The 18,018-nt window shown below is 37.8% G+C and overlaps 1 protein-coding gene across 13 annotated transcripts in view; it reads left to right on the forward strand.

Annotated features, from left to right (window-relative positions):
- Positions 1-18,018, forward strand: part of Cadps2 (calcium dependent secretion activator 2) — a 542,247-nt gene that overhangs the window by 197,156 nt on the left and 327,073 nt on the right. For all 13 annotated transcript variants that reach the window (XM_036180984.1, XM_036180978.1, XM_036180981.1 and 10 more), the window contains exon 3: positions 7,441-7,773. In XM_036180984.1, coding sequence (XP_036036877.1) covers positions 7,441-7,773 — 333 coding nt within the window. The remainder of the gene's footprint in view (positions 1-7,440; positions 7,774-18,018) is intronic.

The raw sequence follows: 18,018 nt of genomic DNA on the forward strand, positions 1-18,018 counted from the left end.
TCCTAAGCCAGGAAAACCAGTGAATAGTCAGTTAACAGTTTAATCTTAGGAAGAACCATGAAGAATTGTTACGGGGAGATCAAGAGGTGAAAAGTGATTGAAGGATCCCTGGTTATGGGGAGATCAAGAGGTGAAAAGTGATTGAAGGATCCCTGGGGTAGGATGAGTGGCATATAATGACAAGTTGTGCATGAGCAGAAGTAGCATAAGGAAAATGGGATCTTCGGGAATGTTTTCCAAGTCTCAAGGATAGAGATCGGTATGTGACACTGGAAGAGGAGGCACAGGGTAAGAAGGTAAAGAATGATGAAGGAGAGATAGAGGGAGGATAGGGCTTCCCCTTGTATTCTTTTTTCTTTCTTCTCTCTCAGATACCCCAACCACAGCTTCCCCTTCCTCCTCTCCTCCCAGGTCCTCCCCTATTATCTCCTGTCTCCCCCAGATCCACCCCTCTGTTTCCTTTCAGAAAAGAGCAGGCCACCCAGTAATATCAACCAAATGTGGCATAGCAAGTTACAAAAGGACTCAAGCTTCCTCTCAAGAGATGATGGTAGTGAGACCCAAGTGAATAAGAGGATGTGCCTTGTGGATGTGTGAGTAGGTATCTCTTCCTTTAGAACACGTCATTTCAAAACTATCAGCATAAAAACCATGAACTATCTCATCATTTCTCAAGTAAGAATCTAGGAAGCAGCCTGGCTGCATGTTTGTGCTTAAGGTTTCTTAAAAGGATGAGATGAAGTTGTCAGCTATTACTGCAGGCACCTCAAGGATCAATAGGGACTGAAGAATTAGCTTTCCAGTTCACTGACGTGGTTCTGAACAGACTTCTGTTCATTAAGGGTTGTTAGACTGAGGACTTCAGGTCCTTGTTTCACAGCAACTTTCCTCCCACAGGGTACATGTTGAAGGACCAAGAGCAAGAAAGAGTGCCACGGTCTGTTCCAACCTCATCTCAGAAGTGACCCAGTGTTAGTTCTGCTGGGTCTTCTGTGCTACCAAGTTGCCTTTCCTACTTCCTGAGTGTGATTTCCCAGCCTTGCTTCTCTCTGCTTTGATAAGTCTTTTTGCACCCTGATAGGCCTCTCCACCAACACAGCCATCCAAATCAGACCGAATAAAGAAAAGCCCGGGTTTAAGCATTCCTGGGTGATTCCCCAGCCCCTCAGAGAGGAGACCTGGATGAGAGACCAGAAGAACCACATGTCTGTTTTCTGGGATGCAGCTTCTATACCCTGTGGGAGTGGTCTTGAGCCTCTCTGGGAGAGGAGCTGTGTTTGGTGGACTTTGAAGGGGCAGGCAGGTTTGGGGAAAGAGATAGGGAAAGGGAGTTGAGGTGGATCTTCCACCGGAACATTCCAGGCTCTTTGATTATACAGTTGCTAGGGTGCTGGCGGTTTGAGGTGGAGCTCTCACCCAAACATTCCAGACTCTCTAGGTATAGGGTTGCCAGGGTGTCAGGGGTTGAGTACAGCTCCCACCCAAACATGCTTCTCTCAGACTTTCTTTTCCATTCACACTTTCTAAAAGCACAATTTAGGATTTCTGTATCAACTTTATTTTGTCCGGTTCCCTTCATTACTCCCTGCAGCTGGCTCTTCTTCCATCTTCTGTTCAGTAAATGTCCCCTGCCCAAGGTGACCTGGGAGCGGGAAACAGCAAACAAATCTGTTTTCACTTGATCTGTTTGTTCTAGAGGCCTCTGGTTCTTTCTTGCTGCTGTCTTTGGAAGTATCTCCTGCCTTAGCTGCTAGCACCTGTATATTTTGCTTTCTGTTTCCATGATTCTCCTCACTGCTACTGGGTACATTTTTTGTTGTTGTTGTTGGTTTTGTCTTATTTAATTTATAGTCATTTAAAGGCTTTTGTTCTTCTCTGTACTTTTATTATTTTATCTTCACTCTTTTTTCCTGACCACCGTCCAAACCAAATTAGTTAGGTATTCCTAATACTCACAATATCTACCACCTTGATTTGAATATATGTAAGGAGATACACTTTTCCATCTTTATTATTTATTGTAGTTGCAGTTTTAAAAAAATGACAATCTATTTTCCCACCTTAGTTTCCATATCTCGCCAAAGTATTCTATCATTTTGTCTTCTCTCCTCCCTGCCTGGCCTTCTTCCAGCCCTGTCACCCTTGCACTAGTTCATCAAGGCTGCAGTCTCCTTTTGGTCATGGCTCTCTGTCCAGTAGTTTGCTATCTGTCCTTGTTGCTGGCACCACTGTTTGAAACATAACGTCTCAATGTGTTCACACTAGGTCATCTAGCCACCATAGGCCCCTACATTAGTAAGGATTCTTTAGAACAGTGGTTCTCAACCTGTGGGTCAGAACTCCTTTGGGGGTCACATATCAGATATTTGCATTACAATTCATAACAGTAGTAAGATTATAGTTATGAAGTAGCAACAAAAATAAATCTATGGTTGGGGGGATCACTACAAAATGAGGAAGGGTGAGAACCACTGCCATTGAGGAAGAGAACTGATAAAGTGCATAGATATGACAATGGGGATTTAATAGATGGGCCTCCTTGCTATAGAATGGGTCATCAGGCTGTGCACTGCAGGGACTGAGAACCTGGTAGCTGCTCAGGCTATAAGGCTGACAACAGCTCTCATTTAACACAGAAATAACACTAAAAGCCTAGAAATACAGTCAGGGAGCCGCTAGTCTCATCCTTGTTGGAAGGCTGAAGAAGGTAGATTCTAATGTCAGCAAAGTTCATCAACAGTCCACGCTAGCAGGTAGTGAAGGCCTTCAGGATAAATCGGCACTGGTTTCCCCTCTGACCTCTTTGTGTATTGAATGCCCACTTGGGGAAGTGCTGCCTACACAGTAGGATGTTCCCCTCTCATTTCATCTTTCTAGGAAACATTCTCCAGACCCACCTTAGTTGATTCCATATCTTTTCAAGTTGGTAAGCAAGGCTAACCATTACAACATCATCAACTAGAACCTGTAGTTGGAGTTTTCCTGCCTGGCCCATAGTCAGGACAAATCTCTCTCACCCGCCAGTCCCACAGTCGCTCAGACCCAACCAAGAAAGCACACAGAAACTTACATTGTTTACAAACTGTATGGCCATGGCAGGCTGCTTGTTATCTACTTCTCCTATCTTAAATTAACCCATTTCTGTAAGTCTATACTTTGCCACATGGCTTGCGGCTTACCAGTGTCTTTACATGTTGCTTCTCATGGCGGCGGCTGGCGGTGTCTCTCTCCAGTCTTCTACTTCCCAGAATTCTCTTCTCTCTTGTCCCGCCTATACTTCCTGCCTAGCCACTGGCCAATCAGAACTTTATTTACACAGAGCACTATCAACAGCAAGAACCTGGACTTCTTTCTTGCACACTTCATTTTCTCTTCTAATATCTAATGGTCTTCCCGGTTAATTTTTCTTTGGCTGCAGTCATTCATATTTAATATCTATTTATAGTAGGAAAGTTTTCAAATTTCCCTTTGAAGATCTTAGTGTTTTATTCCTCTTTTCATTTTGTTCCCATTCATTTACTTTTCTTAAACATTCTCCCTTTTATCTTTACACAGTTCACAGGCTGTTAAAGATACAGGTCCCTGTCTGTTCTGGGCTCTCCCCAGTCTCTCTCTTTCTTCCCACCTGAGTTGGTAACTCCATTTCTTTTGTTTTCTCTCCTTTTATATGAGCATCTATTATTGTTCTTGCCCTGTTTCCTTTTGTTGTTGATCTTTCTCCCTCAGGGAGTGTGAGCTTGTCAGGGTTTGGTCTTTGATGGATTCCTGTGTGTGCTACAAACACTTAGCAGAATCCTAGCATTTTGTTATCATTTAGCAAATGTCAATTATATAGTTGGAGTGAGTTAGTAAAGCCATGGTTATAGTTTTATAGGAGAAAACATTCCAGAAATGATAATCATTTGTGGTTTTGCTTCAAAACTAGGGTCACCTAAGAGGACTCTACCTCTTGGCTGTATGTTAGACAGTAGAGTGAAAACACAGAATAACTGCTAGTCAAGTATTAGAAATAAATAGTTTTCTTGTAGTGAGATGAGATATTTGTATTTAAATATATTTATTGCTGGTCAGGGTTTATACACATTACACAATTTCTGAAAGGTTCAACTTTAGGTATTTTATGGGGAAGCAATAATACATATGGCACCAGTAGTTCTTTTCTTGAATCAACTGAGAACCAAAGTACATAAAATTGAACAGGAAATACGTGAACAAGAGGCAATACATGAATAAGAGTGAATGGCTACTATGGGCAAAGAAAGTAACAAAAGAAATATTAGAAATATGAGTCAGGGCATCTGACAGAGGAAGGAAGAAATCCAGAAGAGAATCCCATTCTACCAAGCCCTGACCTCACTAAACATATATTTCATAGCATAACAATAAAGTTATGTCCACAGTGGTGGACATAGGGGATCTGTTTCTTGAGAGTTCTGGGGTGAATGAATCTGCAGGGAGATTCTAGCCTCTGGAATTTACTGGGAATCTGCCAGTGTAGATGGTGCTCTGAAAAGGCACCCCCCCCATCCCCGCCTCAGCTTCCCATGTCCTGGGACTATAGGTATAAGCCTATATGTACCTATATATAATTGGATTGGCTTGGAGACATAAAAACCAAGATATAGAGACTTTCCAATTGTAAGAGATCCATAACTTTAAAGAGATAGCATGCATTGTGTGTATATTTTATTGCATGAGATTGCCTCAGGTAGAAGTGACTAATACTGTAGTATGGAGTCAAGTGACCAAAATATCTAAGTAATTGGCTGAGATAAGAAACAGAAAAAGCTTTTGTGAATCACCCAAAAGAGAACTAAAACATTTGAGAAAATTTTGAAGTCAAGAGGCCACATATGCCAGATAGTGGGACAAGGGAGTCACCTGATTTGTGTGGTACATGTTTGTGACTGGTTTGCACATATATGGATGTAGTGGAATAGTCAAATGGTGTAATCCTAACTTAAGAACACTTAATCATTCTGAGTGAGTTCTTAGGAGCAAACTTGCCTTTTGGGGAGCTGGAGATATAGCTCAGCAGTCAAGAATGCTTACAGTGCCGGGTGATGGTGGTATATGACTTTAATCCCAGCACTTGGGAGGCAGAGGCAGGCAAATCTCTGTGAGTTCGAGGCCAGCCTGGTCTACAAAGTGAGTTCCAGGAAAGGCACAAAGCTACACAGAGAAACCCTGTCTCAAAAAAACAAACAAGCAAACAAAAATGCTTACAGCATGATCATAGGGACCCAACACCCATGTTGTTACAGGTTTTCCCTGCATGCCTATAACTGCAACGCTCAGGTGCAGTCAAGGTGGGATCGCTGGAGCTGGCTAGCTTCCAGCCTAGCTAATGGAGTGAAAGCCACAGGTTCATGGAGAGACCAGGCCTCAGAGGGTAAATGGAGCTGGCTGGTTTCCAACCTAAAAAAACAAAAGCCACAATACAGGGAACGACCTGGCCTCAGAGGACTAGGTGAAGAGTGATATGCTAACCACCACATGCATGCATGCATGCTGGCATGTGAAAACACACACACACACACACACACACACACACACACACACACAAAGTTAATTGACATTTTTGTTCTATAAGCATAGTACATGGTAGTTGCATTAGTTTTATGGTTTCTTCTGGAAAAATTCTGTCATATAAGAAGAAAACAAGAATAGCATTATAATATGATTAATACTGGTGACAAAATAGTTGTTGGATTCATAGGCACATTGTTGTGAAAACACTTGTTTAATGAATCCGCAAAGCTCTTTAGATCCATAACTTAGAAGAGACAGAGCAGTTCCAAGTCTTGTGTCTCTTCAAAATATAACATTATTGCTACCCATCTCCCCCTACATGTTCCTTTAGTCTGTTTCTCTGTAACTATTTTTTGCTCTTTAGTTGATTATGTTGCCTGGTAATAATGAATATTAGGTGTGCTATATTCTTACCTAATATTAGTGGAAACTCACAACTGTCTTACAGGTATTTCCCTCTCCTCATATGCATTTTCTTTTGCTGTCAGACAAGTGTTGAAGCTGTGGAGCTGATGGAATCAGAGAGAGAGACAAACATCTCTGACCTTTGAATTATGAAGTAATTTGGATTAACAGCTACATAGGATGTTTATTAACTTCAATTGTAGTTCTACAAAACTGTTGGGCCCCACACCCTGTGTACTTCAGAGTTACCTGGGACTCCCAAATATATGTAGGGAAGTTGGTCATGTATTTCCAACTATTTTCTTAACCATTTGAGTGAGAAATAGGGAGGTGACCAGCTGATGAGAGAGTTATAAACAACAGAAGTTTAGTTCTTCTAGTTTCTGAATCTGGGAAGTTCTAAGTCAGCAGTTCTCAACTGTGGGTCATGACCCCTTTGGGCATGGAATGAGGGTCACCCAAGACCCTTGGAAAACACAGATATTTATATTAAAATGTATAACAGGAGCAAAATTATAGTTCTTAGGTAGTAACAAAAATAATTTTATGGTTGGGGGTCACCACAGCATGAGGAACTGTATTAAAGTGTCACAGCATTAGCAAGGTTGAGAACCACTGCTCTAAGTCAAAGTGCCAGAGGATGTTGTGTTTTGCTAGACCATTGTTTTATCACTGTTCTCAGGCAGCAGAGGAATGAGACGGAAGCCTAGAGTCTCTCTTCAAGGCCCGTTTTCACAAACACTGGGACTCTACTTTTGTCTATGTGTCCTTCACTTTCAGAAGATGGGAAATATGTAGGTTATCTTCTTTTCCTCAGAACTGCATACTGCCTCTCACAGCTTTTCAACAGTTTTGAGAAATTTGGGACTCTGTTCATGTGTTGCCATGTATTGTATTATACTTGTGTATCATGAATCTTAAAAGGTCTTATTAATAAAAATAAACCCAGTGCCACTTATTGGAGTGATTGCTAGAAGATCAGAGAAGCAGAACAAGCCACAGCCACCTCACCTTGCCAACTCCTCAGCTGATCCTGTTTCCTCAGACGGGAAACCTCTGAGTCCTCATCCAAATGGATCTCAGCTGAACTGCTGCTAAAAGCCTTTAAAAGCTTAACCAGCTCTAGTTCCTGGTCCTCATGCCTTATATTCCTTTCTGCTTCCTGCCATCACTTCCTGAGATTAAAGGCATGTGTCACCATGCCTGCCTGTTTCCAATGTGGCTTTGAACTCAGAGATCTGGAAGGATCTCTGCCTCCAGAATGCTAGGATTAAGGGTATGTTTGCCACTATTTTCTGGCCTCTATATCTGGTGGCTGTTCTGTTCTCAGACCCCAGATAAGTTTATTAGGGTGAACAATATATTGGGGAACACAATATCACCACATACTTGTGTTAATCATTTTGAGCCATGGTAGAACATGTGATGCCTTGTCTAGATTGCTTAAAACGTAGGTATTAGTGACCATACCTAATTACAGATATGTTTGATTTTGTTTTTCAGGTGTTTCTAAAGAGTGACCGAGTGGCCAGAATGGTTCAGAGTGGAGGATGTTCTGCTAATGATTTCAGAGAGGTGTTTAAGAAAAACATAGAAAAACGTGTACGCAGCTTGCCGGAAATAGATGGCCTAAGCAAGGAGACTGTGCTGAGCTCATGGATAGCCAAATATGATGCCATTTACAGGGGTGAAGAAGACTTGTGTAAACAACCAAACAGGATGACCCTGAGTGCCGTGTCTGAGCTTATTCTGAGCAAGGAGCAGCTCTATGAAATGTTCCAGCAGATCTTGGGTATTAAAAAACTGGAACACCAGCTACTTTATAATGCATGCCAGGTAAGTGCTGTGTCTGATGCGTGGAAGGAATGCTGAGTGTTTATTACCCTAGGAAGAAGTGTTTTGCATCCTACAATTAATTTTCTTGAATAGTTGAGTGAGATTGAATTTTAATAAATCAAAGAGTGATATTTGAAAGCATCTTTGAAAAAAGTTGAGTGGAGGGAGAATGTTAGTGTCATTAGCAAGTCATGATTGGTTGAACGTGTCCTTCTTAAGGACATCAAGTTTGTACCTACTAGGCATATATAGGGTGAACTCTGAATAGAAAAATGACAATCATCTGCTGCCTCAACAATGTCCCCAATATATAATAAGCCAGTGTTTCTCAGTGCAAAATAATTTGTCATAAAGGTATGATGCTAGTTTTCAGAGTATTATGGAAATAATTGAAATTTCAAATATTTTTCTTTACCTCAGCGTGGAAGCAATGAATTGAGGGTGATTGTTAAACTGGCTAATTTAAAGCAATGGCACCTAATAATTTGTTTTCTCTTAAGTTGTGATTCTAGTCATGCATATGAAAAATTAAATAAAATCTCATATGGTTTTCATTTTTAGACTGAATGATTTGTCTAATAATGTATTCCTTAGATTTTTCATTTCTTGCTTATTTGGGGTGTATACATTATTTAACTCAGCCCTAATATACAATTCAAATTACTGAAATTCTACCATTTTAAAATTCATTAAGAATTGCACTTCTATATTGTATATATATTTATTTTTAATGTTTTTGCAAATTCATTTTTCTTAATTTCTGCATCCTATTTATGTTCCTTACTTTGAATCCACCAATTTGTGAACAATTTTAGATTAACAAATTAAGAATGAGTTAATGATAATAAATTAGTATGTCACTTAACCCTACAAACAATTCATGCACTCACTATGATTGTTTTCATTGTGTCATTAATCCAGGGGGTACTTTGATAGTGGGGGATGACTGCACACCACAATCTTATGTATTAACAAATATGTACAAAGAAGACATTGCTCTCATAATATCCATAGGTGGTCTTTTGTACAGGTAATGTTGATGAATACAACTAAGTAATAAAATTGAGATTCAATCATTCAGTAGCTATTTAGAGAAAATTTATTTATCCAAAATCTCACTAAGTTAAAGAAAACAAGCTGAACAAACCTCTTCCTATGTTCCAAATAGAGTGGAGTGGTCGAAGCTCCCAAGTAATGATCTACACATTCCAATTTATACTGCTTATGGGAAGCCTATAAAATACAATTCTACATATTACAGGGTTATCATTATTAACACAAAATCTTTTGTCTTCTTTATAAGATTGTTCTTACATTTGAGGTTTGGACCTCATAATTTCTCTCATCTGTGACTTGTAGCACACAATACTTCTAATTCAAATCACTGATGTAATAGTGGATTTATATTTTCATTCCGTTCTGTCTGAATTTGCCTCATGTAGACATGTCTATTAGGACCTGTTCTGTCTTCTTGTAAAATTGCATCCTTGATCATGTTTTTTGTTTGTTTGTTTGTTTCTCTAAAGCCTACTTTGTCTTCAACTAATGGGGCAAGCTGCTGCTTTCCTATGATTAGAGTTAGCATGGTGAATATTTTTGCCTTGTGTTGACTTTCAACATAATTCTTTATTTTCAAAGTTGTAATTGAGTTTTGAAGGTTTGTTTTGTTTTGTTTACACCAACTCAGATAGTTTTGTCTTTCAATGCATGTGTTTAAACTACTCATAATTAAAGTCTTACTATATATGAATAAAGTCATTACTATATATGAATAAAGTCATTACTATATTGCCACTAGCTCGCAGTTTTCCTTTGTCCCTATCTCTTTTTCTGTCTTCTGTATCTTTTAATACTTTCTGTGCTTTCTTTTTATATATGCTTTTGATATGGCACACATATTCAATTTTTAATTATATTTACTAGGTATCCTAAGTTATACACTTAGATCTTAAAATAACCTAAGTCCTCCCTCATGTGACTCTAGAGGACTTTTAGTGCAATTCAGCTTCCCTACAATTCAGTGTTTCCAAGTTCTTCCTTTCTTATGTTGTATTGATGCAATTCATTTTGGCTATGATATGCTATAGTCATTCAATACTTTGGGACAATTATTGTTTTAAGCAGTTAACTTTTTCTTATGAATAAAATGTTCTTCATTACTGTTACTGTGCTTTTTTTTATTAGCACTAGTACTTTCTGTTCGAGTTTTAAGCTTTTTCCTTTGAGACTATCAGCATTTTAACAGTAATTAAATCTCCCCGTTTGACAATTGCTTCTGGTTCAGATGTTTGCTTTGTCCCTTCAGAGTGCTTTTCATCTCTTTACATGCATCTTGAATTGTTCTAGAAAGCCAGGTATGTTATGTCAGGTGATAGGACCTGAGCTAATAAGGCTTTCAAAAATTGTGCTAATGTGACCATGGATGGGATGTGCCTGTTTTCTGTGGCCATACAAACAAAAAGCCTCAAAATCCCCCAGTATGTTTGTGTTTCTGTTTTGTTTTTCTTTTTAACTGACTAATTGTATTTGATAATTTTATACATGTTTATAATGTATTCAGTTTTCTCTCTTGCTCATACTCTATCATTTCCCTTCCATCTCTTGCAACCTCCTCCCATTTCTACTAGTCCCTTTCCCACATTCAAGACTTTTGGTTTTGTTTATGTTGTCCTTAGTTTAACTGGGGCCATTGTATGACCATTAGATTGGAAATGACTTCTTCTATAATGTATGTATATTTATCTTTAAACTTTATTCAAATCTATTTCTTTTAAAATTTCTGTAACCTATTCATGTTCTTTATTTTACATCACTAATTTTATTGTGAATAATTTTAGATGAATAAATTAAGAATTAATTAACAATAAAGTAGCATGTCACCTTAACACTGCAAACAATTCATTTACTCACCATAATGGTTTTCACTGTGTCACTATGCCTGATGGGATCATCAGTGGGTACATAACTGAAGGCAATGATTTGCTCTCTCTCTGAGTCTGTCAGCAGGAAATAGTTCAGCAGTGAGGAGTAGGGTTCCTTAACTTCTCCTCCATCCATATTTGTTTTTGTTCCTATGTTCCTTGACTCTGAGCTTCCCTATGCATTCCACAGAGAGTCTGTATCGCGAATCTGTTATTAGTTGTTTTTTGTTCTTTTGGGAGGCCTGCCACCCAGCTTCCAAATAAATTATACACAGAAGCTTGTTCTTAATTATAAACACCTGGCCTTAGCTTGGCTTGTTTCTTGCCTGCTTTCCTTAACTTATATTATCCTGTCTACTTTTGTCTCTGGGCCTTTCCTTTCTCTTACTTCTATAAATCTTATTCTTATTCTGTGACTTGCTGTGGAGTTGGGTGGCTAGCCCCTGATGTCCTCCTTCTCTGGTTACTACTTCTTCCTTCTCACTTACTCCTTCTATATATTTTCTCTGCCTGCCAGCCATTCCTATTCTTTCTCCTGCCTTACTATGGGACATTCAGCTCTTTATTGAACTACCATATGTTTTATACAGGCAAAGTAGCACAGCTTCACAGAGTTAAACAAATCCAACATAAACAAAAGTAACACACTTTAAAATAATATTCTACAACATTTTCCCCTTTTGTCTAAAAAGAAAGGCTTTCTAACTCCAACATAGTATAACTTTTTAAAAGTTAAGGCTTTCCTAAAGTATATGGGCTGATTTATTTCAACAGTCCCTCTTTCAATTCCATGTCTCTTAGCAGCTGTCCTTTGCTTTTCAACAATCAAAAAATTCAAAATCATCACAATAACATACAGGGTCTAGACTCTATGTGTATTTCCCATGTTATGTGGCTTTTTTTCCTTTATATTACTTTTACTCTCTCTTTAAAGACTTTATTATTATTAAATTATTAATTTATTTCTATGATTATACGCTTTTTCTTTTCTTAAGCCTTGCACATTGTTAAACACACTCTAACCTGTTTAGAGGTTTTTTTAGTCTGGATCTCTTTTATTGCATCTCTTACTACATCTGGATCCTCTGCACATGGATCTCAGGTGGCCCACTGGCTTCTTGGGTCATGAAAACCAAGTGTGAAACTCACAGCTTGTCGGAGGTTTGTCTGAACAGGAACTGCATTCAACCTTCCTAGAGCTCTAGAATAAAGATGCTTGTTCTATGCCAGGCGTTTTTATTTAGTTTTTTTGTTCCTTCTTAACTCACTAACTGTTCAAGGTGTTAGTGTCTGGCAGAAACTGTCCAGCAGAAACTCTTAAAGGAGCTGTATTTTTTTCCCAGCTTTCTCAGGCCTTAGGGATATTTGAACACCATGTTGGTATGCCAAAATTTTGTTGGTATTTTACTCTTTTGGCGGGCCTGCCACCCAGCTCCCAAGTAAATCACACACAGAGGCTTATTATTTCTTATAAATGCCTGGCCTTAGCTTGTTTTTTTTTCCTTGCCAGCCTTTCTTAACTTAAATTATCCCATCTACCTTTTGCCTCTGTGCTTTTCTCATTCTCTTTCTTCTGTAAATCTTTCTCTTACTCTGTGGCTTATTGTGTAGCTGGGTGGCTGGCCCCTGATGTCCTCCTCCTTCTCTGGCTCCTCTATCTCCTTTTCCCAGATTTCTCCTCCTATATATTCTCTCTGCCTGCCAGCCCCACCTATCCTTTCTCCTGCCTTGCTATTGGCCATTCAGTTCTTTTTTAGACCACCAGGTGCTTTAGACAAACAAAATATTCACCGCTTTACAGAGTTAAACAAATGCAACATGAACAAAAGTAACACACCTTAAAATAATATTCCCCAATACGTACCTGTTTTGGCTGTTGTCAGCTGAAATTTTGGAGATGTATCCATAGCAATGCTGGAAAAGGGAAGGGGTGCCTTTACTTGGTTATATCTTTTGGTGGACCCTATGTCTCTGTGATAGAACCTTTGTGTTTCTGTTTCTTGTCCAGGGGACTCATTTCTTTTACCTCAAAATCCCTCATTTCCTTCTGTACTACAGACTTCACAATGTGTATTTTTAAGATCTATCTATTTATTATGTACACAGTTTATTATGTCTGCATGCCAGAAGAAAGCACCAGATCTCATTATAAATGGTTGTGAGCCACCATGTGGTTGCTGGGAATTGAACTTAGAACCTCTGGAAGATCTGCCAGTGCTATTAACCTCTGAGCCATCTCTCCAGCCCATAATATATTTTCTTAAGCTCTGTCTACACTGATCACTAAGCTTTTGTGATTTGTGTTTGTTTCTCCAATAGATGAAACGGAAAAGCCACAAATATGGTGATATTGTTTTACTGAAGCTGGAAGAAGTGCTTGACATTTTCTATTAGCAAAACCTTTCCCTCAATTTGGGAGAAGGGTCTGATAAATTTTTTAAAAAGCCTTCCATTCTCCTTCCATTGTGACACTTTCTTGGATCTTTACTATTAGAAGGGAAATCAAGGAGACAGGGAGCTCCCTTAGTCTCTGTATACAGCTTAGCACCTAGTCAAAAGTACTAAGTAAGCAAGCATTCTACCATCATGGCATCTAGTGCCTGCTCATTAAAATATTGTACCTTTCAAATTTGTGTCTTTTCACATTTTGGTTAATGGTTTTCTCAGGTTTGGGGTCTTTAAGTCTAAGGAATGTCTTTGATTTTTCTATTTGTTCAGCCTTTGTTTTTAAAAATGGAAGTGATGATGGTCCAGGATCTTTATATGTCTGAGCTGAAAATGGAATTCTTTTGAGTTCTTGATGGAAGAAAGGTTTAGAGATTGTTAAAATACGTGAAAAACAAAAATCACAAAAACTTCTCTCATGAGGGAAGTTTTCCTGGGGAATTATAGTGGTTTTGTAGAAACTATGAAATAAATTTAAAAAATAAATGAGATTCTCTTTTCTGCAAGTGAAGTACATGCACACTTCCCCCCCCCCCCCCCCCCGTGTGTACACGTCAGCTTTTATTTGTTATTGTTGTTGTTGTCTTTAAACAAAATTTGAAAAGTAAAGACAGAAATCAGAGAAAACACATTATGTTTTATTGGAAAGGAATATTCTGGAAAGAGAAATAGCAAATCTGGTTTTGAAGAATACAGAGGGGCCTCATCTTAGCAAGTTGCTGTAGCCTGTCTGCAAGCTGCTGTCTCAGAGATTGATTTCACCTTTCCTATGTTTCAGGAAGGGTTTAAAACTCCTCATGGCTCTCACCTCTTCCTGATGTTTGTTCTTGCATAGTCTCTTGGGTTTTGCCAGCAGTGATCCAACAGAAAATAATAAAAACATATTATATATTTTATGGTCAGAGAATTCAGATTAGAGAGCTGTTTGGGGAGATATGGAGGACCCACGAACCCCCACCTATCCTTTCTCCAGCCAGTGGGTCTCTTGGGCCTGGAGAATGGAGACAAAAAGACCGGGAATGAGAAAAGACCTTTGGCAAGGCTGCCCCTGATGCATGATAGAAGTCTTGTAGTCAGATCCCTTGTCCTACAGCTGCATGGTAGCATCTGGCTTAAAAATGGGAAGCTAATGTTTATGAAGCACAGCCATTAACATTATTTCTGGTCAGAACCAGTAACTTATTAATTGGTAGAATTAGGACATTAAGGAAGCTCCTAAAACTCCAAGTTAGGAGGTATAACATGCCTGCTAAATCTATGAAGTCTGAGATGGTTGAAAGGAAATTAGCTATTTCATTGTTGTTTAAAAAGTACACATATATTATATACTTGTTACAAAATTATAACAAAATAGATTCTAAGAAATAATAATCTAAGCATTGCCATAAATTAGGTATTATAATATTAACACCAGTCGTCATTTGGTTTGAGGTTAGTATGTTTGTACTGGTGCACATCCATGCAAGAAAATGAGAGGGAGAAATGCAGATAGTAAACTAGAAGGACATATCATAAAGAGCACATGGAGTGTTCATCATAGCTCTATAAATCATTGGCCATGATTTAGCCCAGAATAGAAAAAGTACTGTAAGTAAGGACAAAGAATAAGCTGTCACCTGAAAGTCTAATTTCAGAAAAATATTCAAATTGCAGTGATAGGAATAATACTAGATATTAAAGATAGGCATCTTATAGTCTAAATTACCAAACTATTTTATTTTACATAGCTTAACAAAAATGGCATTAAGTTGCATCAGTCAGCTGATTTTCTTTAACCAGAAATTAAATGTTTATTAAAGATTATTTTAAAATATGACATAAGGTGAATACAGCATGTTCAAATTAATTAGTAAGCTCATTGTCCATAAGCATGCATGGATTATAGATAGAATGCTCAATGAATTGTGTGAAATGAGAGGATTACAGTGACAGATAAGATCTAGATATTTGCTAGCCTTCATTTTTAAAAGCATGCCTTTGTAAATGCCATAGTGATGTAGTAGCTCACTGCATGGCTCCACTCTACAGTCTGAGGAAGGCAGGATAATATGTTTAGACATGTCATAAACTTACCAAATGAGAATTTTGCTTAATTGCCAAAATTGTCTGGGGCAGAGAGACCTACATACAAAGACCGAATAACGGGAGGTAGAGTTGTGGCTCACAATGACATTCACATAGGAAGCTAAGGGTCTTCCAAACTATAAAGACATAAGCAGCCCTACATGACCAGAGCCTGAAGAATATATGCATAGTACCATATATGCTCATGGCAATGCTTCTCCTTCTGCCTCTATATTTAGATCTTAAGAGGATTAAGTAACTCAATTTTTACAGCTATCTAGATCCTAATCTTTTCTGCCCAAAGCAACCTTCATCAATGTTTGATAATCTCATTCCCTTAACTGAATAAAATGACTCACCTAGATTTACTCAAAAGTCAAAGCAAAGTTAATTGAGATCTTGATCTCTAAATATCCCCCACCCAAATCCCTTGCAGTCTGATAACTTGAAGGAGAATTAAGAATATTGCAGAACTGTCTTCATGTTTTTGAAGTGGTAACCAGAAATATTTACGAATTGTTAAAATTTACTGTTTATGATTCCATTTCTCTAGATTTCAAAATCTTTGAACATTAATGTTTGAAGACTAATTTTGATTTTAGTTTAGGCTGTGTATATAAAACTTTACACACTTAATTAAATAGGTAGTTGCTGTGTTTCTTGCCTCTTTCCCTATGGAAGGGACTTCCCCCAAGAAAGCCCAGGAACCATGAGGTGTTAAATGTTCTGAACACTTCAGTTCAAAGCCTGTAAAAGAACATCAAAGTGGAAGAAAAATGTCCCCAAAGCGAGAACTGGCCTTCACTGCCACCATCTTCATGTACACTCAATTTCATCCAACAGCATATGCTAGAAAGGAATTGTGTTTTCAGTGGAAATAAATGCACATTTTATGTAGAGTTAAACTTGATAACTTTCAAAATAAAGATGAATAAGGAAATTATAGTTGCTTAGGGATATTTTTGTGTGTATGTAATTTGAAATGTCAAAGTACTTAAAACATTCAAGTAAGTATGATTAAGCCCTTAATAGTAACTAAATTTTATTATTTCCAATTTTTGAGATATTAAAATTGATGTTTGAAATATTTATAAATACTTATAAATATGTTTACTTCTTTTCTGTGGAATTTCCTGATACTGTAAATTAGATGACTTTGATTTAAGTGAATTTGAAATACTAAAATTGATGATTGAAATGACCATAAATACTTATAAATATGTTTATTTCTTTTGCATGCAATTGCCTGGTACTATAAATTAGATGAGGTTGATTTAAGTGAATTTGAGTCTCTGTTTAGTAATATTCAGTAAATTTGCCCTCTAAAAATTAGATTTTTTAGCATTGTAAATGAATCAAATTATATGTTTTATTAATGTGTATCACGTAACTATACATGTTGTTTCTAAACTTGGGCTTATGTATGGCCACAACAAAGGTTGTTGCTGTTGGGCATGATGGTGTGCTCTTATAACACCTACACCAAAGAACCTGAGATATGGTCCTGAGTTGGAGGGCAGCCTGAGCTGTTCAGCCAGACTTGGTCCTTCTTTTGTTGTGGTGGTTTTGCTTTTTGTTTGTTTGCTCACTTTGTTTTTTCGGTGAGGTTTGGTGGCTCACACCCATAGTCCCAGCTAAAGCATGATGATTATAAGCTACCAAGTTATATTGTCATAAAAATATAAAATAGAGGATATTCTTTAATAATATTTCTCCTAGAATGTTGTGTTAAATGTGCTTTTCATTTAAAAAATTTCAACCCTTCTTGCCTCTGCTTTTGTTTTTTTTTTGTTTTTTTTTTCTTTGTCTTGGTCTCACCTGTAGGTGTTAGGAAAGGTTTTCAATTTTTCCGTTTTTAAAACTGAGAACACATTTACAAACCAATGAGAGATTTTTATAATATTACAAGGAATGATGTAGTTTTACTAATCTACTGGTTGCTTTTCTCAACTGCTAATAAGTGTACTGTTTCAAATATAGTTAGGAATGATGTCTTTATCCTTCATGGCTGGTCATTAATGAAAATATTCTATCAAACTTGTCACTGTAGTTCTGTAGTATAATTTGAGGTATTGTATTTTGATACCTCCAATGGTGGTTTTTTTCCTGTGGTTCTATATGATTGCCTTTTCTAGATGTGTGAAATATGACATCAGAATTTTGATGGATATTGTATTAACTCACTACATAAATTTTAGTAGTGTAACCATTTTCATGATATTAATTCCACCAATCCAAACGCAAAGACTTTTCCATCATCTCGTGTCTTTTTAATGATTTCTTACCATAGAGGTCTTTCAGGTTTTTATTAGACTTAATATTAGGTACTTTTTGAGCTATTAAAAAATGGTGTGTGTGTGTATGTGTGTGTGTGTGTGTGTGTGTGTGTGTGTGTGTGTGTGTGTGTGTATTGGTTTTTCGAGACAGGGTCCTTTATGTAGTGTTTGGAACCTGTCCTGCAACTCACTTTGTAGACCAGGCTGGCCTTGAACTCACAGAGATTCACCCACCTCTGCCTCCCAAGTGCTAGGATTAAAAGCATGGGCACCACCATCCGGCCTGAAAAATGGTATATTTTTAACAATGTCTTCTCTGAGAGTACATTTTTGGTATATATGAAGGCTACTAAGATTTTTTTCATTATCTATTTTTATTTTATGTATATGAGTATATACATGTATGCTGAGTGCATATATGCATACCACATGTGTTCCGCTGCCCATAGAGACTAAAAGAAGGGATCATATCTCCTGGAAGTAGAATTATAGATAATTGTAAGCCACCATGTGTTTGCATGGAACCAAACCCTGGTTCT

This window comes from Onychomys torridus, chromosome 3 (genome assembly GCF_903995425.1).
Source record: "Onychomys torridus chromosome 3, mOncTor1.1, whole genome shotgun sequence".
NCBI classification, from domain to species: domain Eukaryota; kingdom Metazoa; phylum Chordata; class Mammalia; order Rodentia; family Cricetidae; genus Onychomys; species Onychomys torridus.